This window comes from Rhinolophus hipposideros (assembly GCF_964194185.1).
Source record: "Rhinolophus hipposideros genome assembly, chromosome: 14".
Lineage (NCBI taxonomy): Eukaryota > Metazoa > Chordata > Mammalia > Chiroptera > Rhinolophidae > Rhinolophus > Rhinolophus hipposideros.
This window is the reverse complement of record NC_138060.1, coordinates 57,579,103-57,596,943: the sequence shown is the minus strand read 5'-3', so window position 1 is coordinate 57,596,943 and position 17,841 is coordinate 57,579,103. Positions and strand designations below refer to the sequence as shown.

Below are 17,841 nucleotides of genomic sequence, written 5' to 3'. Positions count from 1 at the left end.
CAAGGTGCTTACAAATGTTAGATGTTGATATTACCACTATAATTTCTTCCTAATTAATAAAATGTGTTCCTCATCCCATTGTGTTACAAATGTTACTAAAAACGAACTATTTCCAAAGATGTTAAAAACCATGACAGGAAGGGAAAGGAAGATTGTGAGTGTTGATTACTTTCTAGAAAGCAACTTATCACATGTTTTAGTTAAAAACCCTTATCTTCCAACTGAAGGAATATAAACACCATGTTTTACACACATATACACATATGTATGTGTGTGTGGATATTTGTGTGTGTGTGTGTGTGTGTGTGTGTGTGTTTTATAAGCTAGGCCTATTCTGAGTCTGAAGATCAAGTTTTTCCTCTGGCAGCTTGAGCACAAGATGGAAGATGAGCTGCAGAATGGAAAGGTTTGATTATCCCCAAGCTGCTGTCAGTGGCTCCAGCTGTGACCATTGCTACATGTGCAAGGAACGTTGTAGTGCTTCCATTATCCTTTCCATTTCAGCACTTCACGTAAAAACTAATTGGCACCATCTGTGCTAATAATTAAGTCTAGATCGATGTAGTCATTGGTGCATAAGGAACTCAGGTTGAGGAAGTATTTCACAACAAAAAGGTGGTGGGATTGGAACAGAAAGAATACAGTTTATTAATATTCTTTTATGGTGATCAGTTGTAGGGAAGGAACCACGAGGAAGAAGAGCAGTTCTCCGATAGGTCAATGGTATTCTTCCACTAGGGTTTAGGGCAGACATAGGAGCCTCTGGAGGGCTCAGGACAGCCTATGGGTGGAGTTCACTGCATGGTCTTTGCTGTTAGCCTTGTCCTGTAGATTGTTGTAATGTGCATCCAGTCTAAATGTGGAGATTATTGTTTACTGAGGGTGGTTGTCAGGGATTAGGAGTAAAGTGAGCATTTGACTACAAAGGTACAGCACATGGGCATTTTCTGGAGGGATGGAATTGTTCTGTATGCTGATTATGGTGATGGTTTCATAGCTCAGTGCATTTGTTAAATCTCAAAGAGCTGTACACCCAGACAAGTGATTTTTTTTTTACTCTATGTAAATTAAAAAATGAATTTTAAAATGTGTAAAAATTTATTGAGAAACATGTTTTGGAAAATCTTTTGTTTGTGACTTAGATTATGTCTACACGATGAAAGAAGTAATTCTTTTCCTCCAACATTAATTAAGAATGAAACAACTTAATGCCAATTAATCTAAAATTTGATTTTATATTGCAAGTGGCTCTTTTCAAGCTCCAAATAAGATTTCATAATTGGATTTTTAGAGATTTGCTAAAAGGAACATGTTAAGAGAAGGCTTCTTTGGCTTTTCTTTCTTTGAGCCCTCATACCTCCTTTTCAACATAAAAAGAGCTGCCCATCTTGGTTGTTGTTTTGCTGATGGGAAGAAATTAATGAGGTGAGCCGTATTTCTCAGACATTTGAGAATGCACTGGTCACACTTAAAAACAAAAATTGTCAACTGTTTTATGTTTTGTTGTTTTCAGAATGTGGGTCATACACAGAAATGCAGATAATTGTGTGGAAAGTGATATTCTACTGCGGTTAAGCCTTTTAAAGGTACAATGTATCCTTCATGTGCTTCTAGAATCAGCAGGATTTGTAGAAGGACAATAGGAATCAGCACAGTGGAAGTGATCGAGAATTCCAATGTTCTAATGAACGAGGGATTAAGGTTGATGTCAATTAGCAAAGTCATTAAAAACCATAATGTTTGTATTTGATAATTTTTAAATAAATGGATAGTTGAATATTAGTTAAGCAGCATGCGGCTGTAGTCAAAAGTTAGAATATGTGTAATCATGATAATAGACTTTTTGTGTGTGTGTCTCTGCCTGTAGTTTATTAATAGTATTGCACATTTAGGTTTTAGTTAAAAGAATATTCAAGTTTTGCCTTGTAGATACACGTGTGCCACTTAAGTTTGAGACTTTTTCCATGACCTAACAACATAGGATCATATTTTTGAATGTTTCATGTGTGCTTGAGAAGATACATCCTCTATTATAAGCATTTAATGTTGTCAATATCTGTATCTATTTCTCCGTAAGCTCTACCCTATTAAACATATTATTTAAGTCTTCTAAATTATTACTTACTTTTCGTCCACTTGTCTTGGTTTAACAGTAGTGTTAAAGTCTCCCATTAAATAGTGTGTTCCTGTTACAAAGCGTCTATTGTGGTTTCTGATTAATAAATGTAGTTGCTATGTTATTTGGTGCATAGAGATTTATAACTGCTATACAAGGTCAGACAATTAAGTTCACAAACTTGCTGCGATGATGTTGCTAACCTTTTGATATCAGAAGGATTATTCATTATGAATTTGTACCAACTGGACAAACAGTTAATCAGGTTTACTATCTGGAAGTGCTGAAAAGGCTGCATGAAAAAGTTAGATGCCCTGAACTTTTCGCCAGCAATTCATGGCTCTTGCATCACGACAATGCACCAGCTCACACGGCACTGTCTGTGAGGGAGTTTTTAGCCAGTAAACAAATCACTGTATTGGAACACCCTCCCTACTCACCTGATCTGGTCCCCAATGATTTCTTGCTTTAGCCAAAGATAAAGGAAAAGTGAAAGAAAGACATTTTGATGACATTCAGGATGTCAAGGATAATACGACGATAGCTCTGATGGCCATTCCAGAAAAAGAGTTCCAAAATGGCTTTGAAGAGTGGACTAGGTGCCGGCATTGGTGCATAGCTTCCCAAGGGGAGTACTTCGAAGGTGACCATAGTGATATTCAGCAATGAGGCATGTAGCACTTTTTCTAGGATGAATTCACAAACTTAAATGTCAGACTTCATATGTCTCAGAGTTGATTGGTCCAGATCACAGAGATATGGAGGGCCCTTTCAGTACAGTTTCAGGTCTTTTATTTCTGGGACATTTTCTTGAATAGTTTTTAATATTGATTATGTTCCATTGTTTTATTTTGTTTCAGGGTCTTCATTTATATGTATGTTGGATCTTCTTTGTTCTTCTTGCCTATCAATAATTTTCGTTCATTTTTAAATCTCTACTTTATTTTTGTCCTCTTGTCTTTTTAAGCCTTTTTTTGTGTCCCATATTATATTTTCATTTCCATGTATTCCCCTGGCAACTTTGTGAATTAGTCTTTGTTTCTAAGATGATTCTGTCTTTTTCTTAATTTTTTACTCTGTTGTCACTCTCATTTCATATCTTCCCGTTTGTTTGATATTTCTGTTCTGAGTTTTTATATTTCTTATTTGGAGGTTTTATTTCATATTTGTAAATTTAAGATTATTTAGCTCAGGATCGAATATTGAGTTATAATTTTCATCTGGTTCATGTTTTGTTTATTTGGTTTTTGTTTGTTTATATTTTATTTTGGGGGAGAACAGAACCAAAAATTGAAATACCTTGATTCTCAATATCTTATTCTCATAGTAACTTTGTATAGATGTTATCTGCCGTGATCTTTTTGTTCATTTTAAAATGAATAATTTGCCTGGTCTAGCAATAGTCACTGTACTTATTCTAATTTGTATTATACCTAGTTCACTACAAGATCTCTTCTTGTCAACGTAATCTATAACATCGAACATATCATAATATATCATCTATAAGGAGCATGCTGAGCATGTTTTAATAACTTAATTGGAAAGGGACATTTTGAAATTGAAATTTTATAAATATACAGTCATTGAACAAACTCTGAAAAATTTCCCAGAAATTAATTGTGCTTATGAGTCTGTATGCCTTTGACTTAAATGCTTTGTAGCTTTTCCAAAGCCATTAAGTAGCAGCATGGTGTGTGTGTGTGTGTGTGTGTGTGTGTGTGTGTGTATTATATCCACTGTGTATGCCATATATATACATATATACATACATACACATGCGTGTATGTTTTCCACTATTGTTGAAGTCAAAAAGTAAGTTAGAAATTATTTTCTACCCTGAGAAATTAAGGGACCTCTGCTGTTACTGCTTAAAGTAGGGCTGCAATAAGAATATAGCTGCTATATTCTATAATATTATAGGCTATTTAAGTATTCAAAATATTTGAGAGAGCTTTTTATTATAATGTAACATACACATAGATACTGGCTATGAGTGCCCAGCTCAGTGAAGCTTCAAGCAGTGAACATATTCGTATGACACAGAACATTTGAGCAGAAGCCCCTTCTTGCGCTTCCCGGTTACCACCAACCAGAAGTCACTACTTCCTTACTTCCGTTGCCATTTCGCTTTGCCTCTTTTAACATTTTTGTATAAATTGTATCATACAGCATGTTCTCTAACACATACTTGTATTACTCCAGTCTGTTGAAGTTGTTTCCCAGCTATGGTGCTTCTTAGCAGTTTGCTTCCCTGACTTGTGAACTAATTGTTTAGTGGCACCATGTGGGTGGGTGTGCTCCGCCTGTCCCCGGCCGGCAGCGAGCCCCAGTGCTGCACAGATGCTTCCAGCACGATGAAACTAATCACAAATAGTACATCTCTAAATCCAGAGAAGAAATTGTCAAAATGATGGCTAATTAGAGAGATTAATAAAATATGAAGCTATTTAAAGATTTGGTGACTGAACAGAACAATTAGTATGTTGCTAATTCCGAAAGGGAATCCAAAATTGGTAAGATAATTTTACAGCCCATATGTTCGTCATATCCCTCCCCTGACTAAAGAGAGAAGTTGACACTGTTTTAAAAGCTTCATCGTTTTCATCACGCAATTGATTTTATTTCCCTCAGTGTGCGGATTTTGATGACATTTTTTAAAACTTAATCCTCTCTAAGTGTATTATGTGAACGCGCTACAATATATTGAATGTTGTCATTTGAAAATAGGAATGTTGTCATTTGAAAATTCTGTTGTAGAACACACAAAATAAATAAATGCAAAGTGGAGAGATGATGTGGGCACGTGAGAGTGGCAGATTTCTGGAAGGGATGACACTCAGAAAACCTGACGTTTGACGTGACCAATCTCCGTTAGATTCTCGATCAATTGCTGGCACTTTGATATTGAAAACACAAGAAGAAACATTTGCAATGGAGAGGGGCAAATGTGGAAACTGGGCCGCTGCTCCTTCTAAATAGATCAGCTCCCTTCTCCTGCCACCAGCACTTAAGGGGATTATTTTAGTAACTGGGAAAGAGGAAGAGAAGGATAAAATGTTTTCCCCAACTTAATAATTCCATTCCCTCCACATGACTTCCTCCTGACCCAATGTGGTTAAAGTGCTTTGTGGTGGAGGAGAAGGGAGGTTCACTGGCTTCTGACCATCGGGTTGGTCGTGGGGCGTTCAGCTAGCAAATATTTGGGGGCTTCCAACACCTTGTGCTGAGCACTGACATAGAAGCTTGACAAAACTGCTTCTTAACCTATTCTTTGGATTTTCCCCCCAAGAACCCAGGTCTTCAAAACTGGGTAGAAAATGTACTCTTAATTAGAAAATGCTTTTGCTGACACAATCATTACAGAAACTTGAAATTGTATCTGTGTCTGTGTGGAGAACAGCTTGAATCATGGGAGAATGAATGAACATGGTCCCACACAGTCCTTGTTTTGAGATTCATGACTCAGTTCATTCTAGAGATTCATCCTTTGGCTGCTGTGAGAGATTCACCTCCTGACTTTCTTCCTCCCCGTTTGGCTGTTCCTTCTTTACCTTCTTCTTGGGCTTCTCTCCTTACAGGTCCTCATGGGCTCTCCACTATTTTCAGGTTTCAAGTCCACATTTAGTTTTGCAGGCCCTTTATGAAATCACACAGCTCTTCCCACTGCTCTCCTTCCTACACTGTAATAGTATTCAGCTCCTTGTGGGTTCTCCAAAGGACTGAGCCCTTGCTTGTATGATACTTTGTTGTAGACCATTTTCGGGCATATTTAGCTTAAATTGTTAATTTTGCAAACTGGTTTGCCTGAGGACACGGCGCTGTGACATGAGTCATTCACTTTGATCATTGAGCATCTAAACCCCAGAGAATGTGTCCAGAGAATCTCTGACCTTATGAGGCAGAGTCCCATCCTCCCCCACCCCCACCCCTAGTCCTGAAGCAGATAATGTCAGTACTTCCTTCCAAGCCAGGAAGGAGCATATAATCACTTCTACTCACATTCTGCTACCTGTGAAAATCAGTCATGGCCATTAGGAGACAACATGGCTAGTGGGAGGCTGGGCAGTATTGTCCAGCTGTGTGGCCAGAAGAAAAAGGAAATGATGTAGATGAACGACCAGCCATCTCTGTTACGAGGAGGTTGCCTTTAGTTATTCTTCTGGGCCTTGGCAGTTCTGAAATTCTGTTCTGTGTGTGCTCTCCCTCATTGAGTCCTACAGTTATAAGAACTGGAAAGAAGTGAGAGCAGTAACACTCAATTACCTTTTCCTTGGACATTAAGAAATAAAGTTCACCCAGCAAAGTGTACCTCACAGCAATCCTGCTTGCAAAACAACACATTCAGTGATCTCGTGAACGTACCTGTGTGCCGAGGTATGATGCTGCCCTGAGACCATAATGATTTCTGCTGATTGCTGGCCTGTTTCCATGTGAGCTGAAAGGATAAATGTGGTTCGCATTTGTGATACAGAAGCTATACAAAGCTTGTGATGATGAGTGAACACTAACTTACAGGAAAAACCAAACCAACAAACCAGTAGTGGTTCAGAATGAAAACCCAATGTGTGAATTAGATTCCACCAAAGACCTCTGCAATGGCCGTCAGAAAATTGGGCATCTCCACTTCGGCGCCAGAGGCTCCTCCGCTCAGTGACAGGCTCACAGGAGTTCCTGTGCTCATCCATCTGAGTCAGTCTCCTGAGGGCATCTGTGTTGTGAGTATGGGGTATGGACTGTCAATTGAAGAAGTAATACTCCCACTGTGAGTTTGTAATCTAATTGTAACGTGCTCTGTGGATATGATTACGGAGATGGATGGAAGCGCTAAAGAGAAGGAGAATTCAAGGGGTGTTATAAACAAGGCAGGGTGGTGTTCATTTTCGAGAACCTGCATTCTGCAGTGTCTTGGGGGATCTTGCCTGGATATGATATGACAGAATCCTGAGCTTCTCGGTAATTCCTCTCACCCCACAGCATAATACATCTGGTTTCTAATGTGTTTAAAATTCATGCCTTTGTTTCAAGTTCTGTGTCTAAGCTAAATGTTGCATTTTTAAAAACCAATCACAGAAAGACTGTATAATCCAGTGCTGGCGGAAGTGTGGTCTGCAGACTAGTGATAGTCCACAGGTGCACAGTGAGATAAGCACAGAAACGGAGGGTAAGCATTCGGGACCTCTAAGGCAGTTTGGCATTGCGGTGACATGTAAGCATGTGACCAGTGGGCTCATCTTGTTGAACAAGTGTAGGCCAGTTAGAGTACCATTCAGTTCGCATGGTGAGCCACACGTGGTTACATGCTGTATGTGCTTGTCTGCTCTCTCTGCATAATAAAATACCATAGACTGGGTGGCTTAACCAACAGAAGTTTATTTCTCACAGTTCTGGAGGCTAGACGTCCAAGCTTCGGGTGTCAGCAGGGTAGCTTTCAATCTGAGGACTCTTCCCTTGGGGTGCAGGTGGGTACCATCTTGCTGTGTGCTCACCTGGCCTCTTTGTATGCATGTGGAGAAAGGGAGAGAGAGCTCTCTTTGGTATCTCCTTATAAGGACACTAATCCTATCGGATCAGGACCCCAGTCTTCTGACCTCATTTAACCCCAAGTACCTCCTTGTAAGCCCTGTCTCCAAATCCAGTCACACTGGGGCTGAGGGCGCAACATCTGAATCTGGGTGGGACACAGTTCAGTCCGAGCACTGTAGGACCATGTACAGGTCCGCAATGGACTGGGAATTTAAAAAGTTGGTCCTTCACCACAGAGTCTGCCAAGCTCTGCTGTAGATATAAAGGGGGCTCCTTAACCCAATCACAAGTAAGTAGGACCAATATAGAAGCAGGAAACTTTAGGTTTAGGTGAAAATGTTTAGATACGTATGGAGTTTATGGATCTTCGCATTCAGTAAAATTGTTTTGTGTGAAATGTTGACTCTTTAGAAGAGATTGGATTAAAAAAACAGAAACGATGTATTGGATGGTTAATTCCTACAGAGGCCTGGGCTTACGTGTAATGTGATTACAGTGTGATGGCTGCTCATGTAGCATAGCTGTCCTGTCTGTGCGGCCAGCTCGTAAATCTGTGCCTCCATCTGCTGGTTCTGGCCTTCGGGCTGTCTGAGGACACCTCCCCATGGCTGTTCTACAGGCACCACCGTCTCAGCCTTTCGGAAGAGAGCACAGCATCTTCCCTGAGACCCCACTTTTGTGGGTCCTTCTTTCTCTGTATTTTATATCTCAACAAATGGGATCATTATCTTCACGGTGACTCCCTTTGAAACCATAGAAGATGTTTTAGTTTTGTTCTTTTCCTTTGGAGATTTATCTGTCTTCCACTGCCGATTCTGCCTCCAGAATGCTTCCTCTTTAATCCCCGCCTCGCACCAGGCTGCTGTTGTCATGCCTTGTTGGGTGTTCCAGTGAGCGCCTCACGGCTCTCCCAACTCAGTCTCTTCCTCTACAGTCTAATATTTGTAAAGCATGGTTCTGTTATTATGGTATCCTTTTGGAAAACATTTTACCTTTAACCTATTTGTGTCTTTATATTTCAAGTGTGTTTCTTTTACGTAGCATTATGATTAGGTCTTTTTTTAAATCAAATCTGATAATCCTTGCTTTTTAGTTGGGGTGTTACAGCATTTATGTTTAATCTGGTTATTGATATGGTTAGATTTCATTCTACTATCTTGCTATGTATTTATTATTTTCCCCATTTGCTATTTGTTCTCTTTTCTGCCGTCTTGATTTATAGAGAATCGTGTGTGTGTGTGTGTGTGTGTGTGTGTGTGTGTGTGTGTGTGATGGGGGGAGGAGTATTCCGTAGTTTTTCTTCTTTGTTGAAATTATTAGCAACAACTCTACTTTGTCATTTCAGTGGTTACTTTAAGGTTAATAGAGCACATCTTTATTTGATCACAGTCTACCCCCAAGAGATATTATACCACTTCTTGTACAGTGGAAGAACCATACACTAATCTGCTTCTATTTCCCAATACTGAATCAAGTTCCTCTGAGTACTCTCTCTGATGACCCGTGGGTGAGGTTTTCGAGTCTGGCCGTTGGAACACAAACAGTTCTCAGTCCTGTGTGAGCACCAAGCACTGTTCCCTCCAGGCTGTTCAGATGTTGCTTTCCTGGACCTCAGGTAATTTACTCACACGCATGTGCTGGTCGGCACTCGGCCGAATACCTGAGGGCCGCCGTCTGCAGACAGACCAGGTTGTCGGTTTCCATGCAGCATTCTCTCTGTTCTGTCCCACAGAGAGTTGGTGCTGTGTTCTTCCCCGACTCCCACCGCCACTCAGAGTCTGCTGTGCTCCACCTGCACTGCGGCCTGGAAACTTCTCTAGGCAGAGAGCAGGAATGACCTTATGTCACCTGTTTCCTGTTGCTTAGGGGTTATGGGCCTTCACTGCCTGTTGTCCAGTGTCTTGAAAACTGTTGTTTTATACAGTTTTGAAGGTTGTTTCAGGTCGGAGAGTGTAATTCCATCTTGGCAGAAGTGGAAGTTGCCCGTCAGGGTATTTTAAAGAAATAAAATATAATATTTTTAATGAAGTTCAGTTTGTAAGAAGAATGAAAATCAAACCTTTCCCATTTCCATAAATGCCAACTCTATCTTTCTAGTTTCTAAGGCCAAAACCCTGGGAGTCATCCTAGACTCATCGCCCTCCAACCCCAAATCTAAAAATCTTCTTTATTCAAGATGTATCCAGAATCTGACTCTTCCTCACCACCTGTCTTCCTGGCATTGTGGTCCAACCACACTTTGTGACTTGGGACAAATCACTGACCCTCTCTTACCTCTACTCCTGGTCTGTAAAGTAATGCGTGACAATAATACCCACCCTTAAAACATTGTTATGGGCGGAAAAGGAAGTCTGTATTTTTAAGTGCTTCGAACAGTGACTGCTAAAACTTAAGCATTATACGGATGTTCACTAAATGAAAAGGGGCAGGTCTGGGATTCTCTCTTGTGTCTGCCTGGCCCCTTCTGTCTTACCTCTGCTTTCCCACGTGCCCAGAGCTATCATCAGTGCTGGGAAATAGGAAGCAGCGCGAGGGTGGACCCCTTCCCAGAAGACACTTGCCAGTCAGTTGGGTGACAGAGCCCAGATGCATGAAGCCAGAAGTAAATCTGGTGGAATCATGCACGGACGTAAGTGAGACGTCATGGACTGCACCCCACCCCCTCTGCGGCATGTCTTAGTAAATGTGTCTGGGGGCGGGGGCAGGTGTCCTCCTCCCATCAGGGTTCTGACCCTTCTCCGCTCTGTCCCCCAGCTTACAGCCTGGGCTGTCCTTTAAGGAGAACACTGTCGGAGCTCATGACCCCTGGGTTTATATGGCAAGACTGTGCTTCTTTCCAGTTCAGCCCTTCCTTGTACCACGAACCTCACTGCCATGTGCCATGCTGCCCAGCAAAACACCTTGGGGGGCACACCCTGGGGCTAAGAGTGGGCAGTCGTCTGGAGGCCCCAAGTAGCAAGCGCCCCAACCCCCACGGGCACAGATTTAACTGCACAGTGAACAGCCCCCCACACTTTGAGTAGTTTCTGAGTTTAAGAGGGCATTTTCTCCCCCAAGAGAAGCCTACAGGCCATATTCTTGTCAGACTACAGACACAAGCCTCTCTGATGACACTCTAGGGCAAGGGTGTCCAAACTTTTTTCAACGTTTTTCACCAAGGGCCATATGCGGTAAAATACACAAACAGTTGGGCCACTCACTCGAGGTGAAGTACGTACTGCCTCGCCTGGTTTATTTAAGTAAACTAAATATATTTTTGGAATTTGCTGCGGGCCAATTAAAAATGGATTGCGGACCTCAGTTGGCCCGCGGGCCGCAGTTTGGACACCCCTGCTCTAGGGCATCAAGGCGAGTTCAGGCTGCACCTCCTAAAACTAAAAGTGGGGTGCTAGACATAAGCAAAAACGAGCGAATGTCCTCTGCCTGACTCTGTGTATCCACAATCATAATTTACATGTGAAGAAAGATGTTTACGTTTATTTTATAAAAGATTATTTTCAGGCCGAGATAGGGATTAGGTATTAGACAGACATTAATTTAATATGGAAGAGTTTATGCAGACTCCACTCTCGGGCTAAATAGAATTGGAAATGTCAGTCTAGAGCTAGGACCTTGTTAAAACATTTTTCTGAGATTTTGCAGAGACTGTCATATCAATGCATAAATTGATATATGGACTATATTTTGTGAATTTTTTTTAAAAAAAATCTAATTTGTGTTACTAGAGCAGCAGTAACAAAGCTAAACAACCATAATGTATAAATAAATTACGTTGGAAATATAATAATGCTCACTTTTTATTCTGCGCATGTTGCACTGCATTCTTTTATTGCCATTGGCTCTTTTTGCATTAACTGTCTTTGTTGTACTTAAAGCTGTGGGCTTTAAAAATGAAATCATTAAACTGGTCATGAAATTTTGAATGTTGCTTGTAATCATTCACTAACCGGTCACATGAATTAAACGATACTATTCTTGCTTATTAGCAATTTTAATTGAACCATGAAATGGAGTAAGCATGAGGCAGTTAATTTTTGTCACCTTGTGAACAGTGTGATTATACTAAAATGAAATACGATTGTGTTCTACTGTTTAAAAAGATAATCTTTTTTTCCAGTCTAGCTGGAGATATGAATAGCATGCAGATTGTAAACTCTGGCTGACAGTAGGATTGCTGGGGAGTTTTAAAATCTGGTGGGTTTAATTAACCATCAATTGAATCAAATACATTTTCCAACTCTGCAGACTAGCTCCCTTTCCCACAGTGATGTGTTTAGTTAGGCCCCAGAGACTCAGGAGAAGGGGCCTGTCAGACCACAGCAAGTTCACATGCATTTGTAAGAAAGAATACACAGAGATCCGATGTACCCTTCCCCCAGTCTCCTCCTCATCCAAATGGTGTTGTCACTAATTTTTATTGCAGCCATTTCAGTGGATTTATATTGATGTTGGTTGTGGTTTTCATTTGCATTTTCTGATGGCTAACGGTGTTGAACATCTTTTCATGGGCATATTTGCCATCTGTATATTTTCTTGATTGAAGTGTCTGTTCATGTCTTTTGCCCATTTTCTAACTGGATTTCTTTTGTAAACAGTTGGGTTTTTAAAGTCCTTTATATATTCTAGATTAGCAGTCCTTTGTTGTTTGTGTGGTTTGCAAATATTTTTTTCCTCGTCTGTAGGTTCACATCAACTTTCACAGAACAAAAGTTTTTAATTTTAATGAAGTCCTCTCTGTGACTTTTTAATGTTAGGTCTTCTTTGAAAAAGTAGGGAAAAGTACTGTCATTAGAATTAGAGCCTTTTTCTCTTTTAATTATTTTTATTCCTTTCTATTCTCTTCCTTTTTTCCCACCATTTTTGCTCTCCATTTAGCATCATAAACTTTCTTTTGGTTGCGAACAATACTGTAAGTTATTGGGAACATTTATTCCCAACATTCTTAAGTTAGTACCTTTGCCTTTTTCTCCTACCCTTTATAGACGTCTGGAACATTTCTTCTTTGTCTGATTGCGCTATCTGTGAGCATACACTGTGACTGTTTATTCTCCCCACCATTCACATGCTACTTGGAGAATTGTCCTCCTTTCAAAACCAGACCTGAGTCCTGATGGCGTTTCATCACCGTTGGCAGTGACAAGCGGCTCTCTAGAGTTCACAGAGGCGATGTCTAAGTTTGTTTATTCGTTTTCTCCACCTATTCAAAGGCCTTCCCCATCCATCCTGATCTAGAGACATGCCTCTCCTTCACTGGGCCACCAGTGACTCTTCTGTACGCCAGCTACCCTCAGAGCTTTGTGATGTGTTTTTTCCCAGACCCTTTGTGAAGGGCTCACCCTTGGCTGTGAGGACACCCAGGTGGTACTGGCTGGGCAAGTGCCCACCTGCCAGGGGCCAGCAGTGGCAGGATGGTGGGACGGGTGCCTCACACACTTGCCCTGTGTGCTGGTGCTGGTTGAGGAAGCAGCCATGGTGAGGAGTGCACCCCAGTCCCCGCTGAGCTTTCTCCAACACCTATTCTTCCCTCCTGTAAAGCAGGGATGGCTGAGTATGATACCCACCCTGCATCCCTCAAAGGGCACATCAGACAAATCCTCACGTCCTTTTTCCTGCCTTACCTGGACTCTGGTGAGAGAAGAAGGAACCCAGCGACTTTCCCTGCTGCTAGGGGTGCAGAGAGCAATGTGTTATCAACTTGGGTAAAAAGATAACAGTATCAAGTCCATTAGCAAAAAAAGTACTCCTTTTTTCTTATGAAACTGAGGTGAATCTTCCAATACACAGGAATTATAACTCATTCAGTTAATTCAATAAGGATTATTAGCACAAAAGTGTCAGTACCAGACACTTTTCTTGGCAGTGATGATAAAACAGTGAACAAAAAAAAAAAAAAAGAAGAAGAAGGAGAAGGAGAAGGAGAAGGAGAAGGAGAAGGAGAAGGAGAAGGAGAAGGAGAAGGAGAAGGAGAAGGAGAAGGAGAAGGAGAAGGAGAAAAACCTGTCCTCATGGAGTGTGCATTTTAAGGGGGAAGGTGGATAATGAATAAGATAAATAAATAAAATATGCAGAATGTGTAAGTGGAATGTGCTAAGGGGAAAAATAAAATGAGGAAGAGAGATGGGCTGTGTCGTGATGGGGTGGTGGGTACAGTTTTAGGGAGTTCAGTCTGAGAAGACTTCCCGGAGAGGGTGACACTGAGTCAGCACCTGGAGTGGGATGCTGACGGGGCCCCCGATTGTTCAAGAACAGCGAAGAGGCAACTTGTGGCTGCATCAAATGAGCGAGGGAAAGAACAGAAGGAGATGAGTCTAGAAATGCAACGGAGGGACTGAAAGGCAGAGCGTATAGGGCTGTTCAGGTCATGAGCAAGACTGACTTAACTCTAGGTGACATGGGAGATGCTGGAGGTTCGATAGCAGAGGGTGGGTTGTCAGGCATATGTGTTAATTGGATCACTCTGACTGCTGTGGTGACAGTTGAGTGTAAAGGATAAGGGCAAAGGCACAGAGACCAGTTAGGAGACCACAGCAATGATCTTGGGCAGAGAGGGTGGTGCCCTGGGCCAGAGTAGTAAATGTGGTAATTGCAGAAGTGGTTGGGTTCCGGGTATATTTTCAAGGATTTAATAGTAGGTTGCAGGTGGGATGTAACAAAAGCGAGGTATCAAGGATGACCCCCAGGTTTGGCCTCCTGAGCAACTTAGAGAATGGAACTGTCATTCTTGAGATAAGAGCAACATTATGAATGCGCCGTGACAAACAAGGTTTATTTAATACTGGAAGAGCATTATATCTTTTTTTAAAAGTTGAGGATTAACAAGTACCCAGTAAAGTGCATTCACGTGTGCTTCTTTTAATGTAATTTTGCAGGAACACTTTATCTTAAATGTATTGTATTCATAAAATTTTTGGAGGGGATGTTTTTATTTCTGTAATTATTTACATCTTAAATTCTTTACCTTTTTTTAACTCTTGAGAAACAGGGTACATCTATGTCTGTATAAATGGAAACATAACAGTCCTTTGCTCTGCAAGGGTCTTTCATCCTTACTATGCCTACTTATAATGTCCTGGCACTATAACCTCTGCCCTGATGGGCCATATTATTTTGTTAAACACAAATAAAAGATGTGAAAACTTCAGAATAATGACGGGATTGAAACAAACCCCTCTGGTTGACAGTTTGGGTTTCTTGACGTTGTGTGTGTTTGTATGTCGCCTTGTCCTCTGGACTGTCTGTCACAGAGTAACAGTGGTTTGGTTCTATGATCTGAAAGATGACTTACTGAAAACAGGATGTGAGGAAAATGTGATCCTTCGTTCCTGATGAATAGGAAAGCTGATTGAGGTTTTGAAGCACAGGTCAAGTAAAGGGCTTTGATGTGGTATAATTTGGGGTTTCCCTGGTACCTGAGGAAACCCCTGGAGAAGATGACATCTCGTGAAAAATATACGCTCTTCAGTCAGTTCACTAATGAAATAATGTTGAGGGAATTGAGCCTGTAGGCAGTCTTCATGCTAAGCAGGACAAATGCTCTGATCATTTAAGCAGTTTTAATTTGAATCTCATTTTCCCATCGAATAAGTAATGTGAAAAAGGATTGTATTCTGACCAGGGACCCAATGTTCAACACTGTATAGAATTTACCAGACACAATGGATTTAATTACATTTATTTTCAAGTATAAATGGCACGCTATTTAGTGTAAAATCGACACAGTATTGAGAAACCCAGTTACCAGTCACAGAATTTCATTTATGGTGACACTGTCTCATTCTGTACCAGAGAGCTGTCTTTGCTTTTGTGTCTTCCACCTCAGTTTTACAAAGCAAATCAGAGAAACTGTCACTGCACTTAGAGAATCCAGAGGAACTTCATTCCTATTTTTACCATCATCTTTCAAAGAGACTTCAGACTAGTTGGTAATTTTTTGAGAAACTGATTCAAGAATAATATTCTGAAAAGACATTTTTCTCTAAACTAGGTGAAATAAGCTGATTTTTTAAAAAAAAACAAGACCTCCCTTAACAATGGCAGAAAATACAAACCGTGACAGGTACCAATCACATTGCCAATCTGTTTCATAATTGTTGTTTACATTTCTTAGTGGAGCTATTTCACGCTTCTTCTTTGGTTCCTCTGCCTTTGGCTGTTTTTGTTTGTTTGCATTGATTTTTTTCACTTGTAGATCCCCAATACTTTATTGCATATTATATAACAAGACGCAAAGCCTCAGTGCGGAAGGCAGCCATACTCAGGTTTACTGCACTATAAAAATCCTTTTCTCCGCTGTCAAATTGCCTCACTGAAGTGTAGTTTTTAATAGGATGCATGACTGTGCACTTATGCGACCTTTCTTTCTTTACATGAAGGCACTGAAAAATTCATGCAAATCTTAACGGTCAGAGCAGTCCCGGCAGCCTGCAAACTTAGGCCAGGATTAGCCGAAAGCCTTTAGAACCCAATCCTTTTTAATTTCTTCAGAAATGATTCTGTAGCCTTTTGAGAACATTAATTGTTGTTGTTACGGTTACGGCTCCCTTTCCTTTGCCTAATCCCGTTCTCTTTCCAGTGTGCCTGCACCACGTGGCTTAGCTGTGTGTCCCCATCTCTTCATTCCTTGTTGCTTGAGCTTCTGCTTGATGTTGGATGAATATTTGTAGCGACCTATTTGTAAGATTTGGATTTCCCAAGATGAAAAGGACTAGGGGACACAACAGATAAAAATAAATGATCAAAATAAAGTCGAAGCTTCCTTTTAGTAGCTGAGGGTATTTAAAGGTTTTAAACCACTAGAGGGAGCCCATATTGCTCTGACTTCTAAAGCCTCTATAGTTGATTGTATGGGCTTGATTGTATGGGCTGTAGGAAAGGGTTCCTCCAGCCCGAGATTGATACATGCATCTTTTTAATGATCTTTTTCAGTTTGCTTTTGAGGTGAAAATGGGAGATCAGCAGGTCGAGACACTGTCTGCACTGGTATTCTTGTACCCCACATCACAGAACGTGATGTGGGTGAAGTAATTTTAGCCAGGACCTTGTGTGGCTCCTGAGCCAGGGTCCCTGGCTCTCCTGTTCCCCTTCCCCATAACACGCACTGTCATCTTCCACCCCTTCCTCCCACCATTCCTGGGGCAGATTTAGTTCCGTCCAGCAGACTGTCAGTCTTGTGTAGACATTATGCTTGGCAGATTGGAAGGTGAATAATAATAACTGCCTTTCTCATCAGGGGAGGAATCTTTCTTCCTTTCCAACACCCAGTTTTTTGCACCTCTGCTGATTTCTGTTTCCATGCCTTGCAAACACCCTGTTCCTCTCCTCAGCTCCCTGCCTGCCTGCTGTAGCCCAACGCTTCGAGGCCCAGCCTGAGAAAGACTTCCTCTGCTGAGACTTCTTTGGTAAACGCTTCCCCAGCTAGAGCATTTCTTTATATTCAAGGGCCTTGTTTGGAGGTATATAATTTGAACCTAACTTGAATATACGTTGCCATGGAAATGCTTTAGATTTGCCTCATGCCTGGATTCCCCACCTGTAACAGAGTGTAAGCTCTCTGTGACAGAGTTCTGTCTTCTGCGTTCCTGTTATTTCTCCCATAATGCCTAGCATTGCTAAGGACCTCACTTGATAAATACTTGTTGATTTTAGCTGTGCCTTAAATTTTACTAGAAGTTGCCAGCACCATTGTCAGAAACATGAAGACATCTTATGAGAAAAACAAGGACAAACGCTTTAGCTGCCACCTCTCCAGTGGCTTCTCTATGTGAGCCCTGGAACTCTGATGGAGAAGGCAGCAGAGGAGCCCCTCATCAAACCTGTGTTGTGATTTTAGCTTTTTCCTTAGTATTCACCACCACTTGAAGTCATTCAGGTCTGGGAACTTACTCGAATGCCCCGAGCACGACAACCTCAAGTTCAGAAACATTTGATGGTGAACAAACACCTAGATACACCCAATAGCTCGTCAGGAAGAGGGAGGGAAACAGGTCCTGCTGTCCCCCTCCCCCTCCCCCTGCCCAAAACCAGATGGCAGCTGGATTGTCATCAGTGCCATAGCCTGCTGCACACACACACACACACACACACACACACACACACACACACACTTCACCGTGCTGAGCACGGGTTTAGTACTTCATGCTTCAAAAAAAAAAAGAAAAAAAGAGAAAAGAATTCGTGAGCAGAGAATTCTGTGTTCCTTAAAT

General features: G+C 41.3%; 1 protein-coding gene across 9 annotated transcripts in view; it reads left to right on the top strand.

Annotated features, from left to right (window-relative positions):
* ANO10 (anoctamin 10) overlaps nucleotides 1-17,841 on the top strand; it is a 149,690-nt gene that overhangs the window by 51,903 nt on the left and 79,946 nt on the right. For 2 of the 9 annotated variants that reach the window (XR_013994886.1, XR_013994887.1), the window contains exons 12-13: nucleotides 1,514-1,593; nucleotides 1,982-2,193. The exons of 6 other annotated variants lie outside the window; for them this stretch is intronic. Coding sequence is in view for 1 of the 3 variants with exons in the window: in XM_081072596.1 (XP_080928722.1) it covers nucleotides 1,514-1,543 (30 nt within the window). In the remaining 2 variants the exon portion in view is untranslated. Of the gene's footprint in view, nucleotides 1-1,513; nucleotides 2,194-17,841 lie in introns of those variants that run through there. One more of the 9 variants, XM_081072596.1, reaches the window with a different exon arrangement.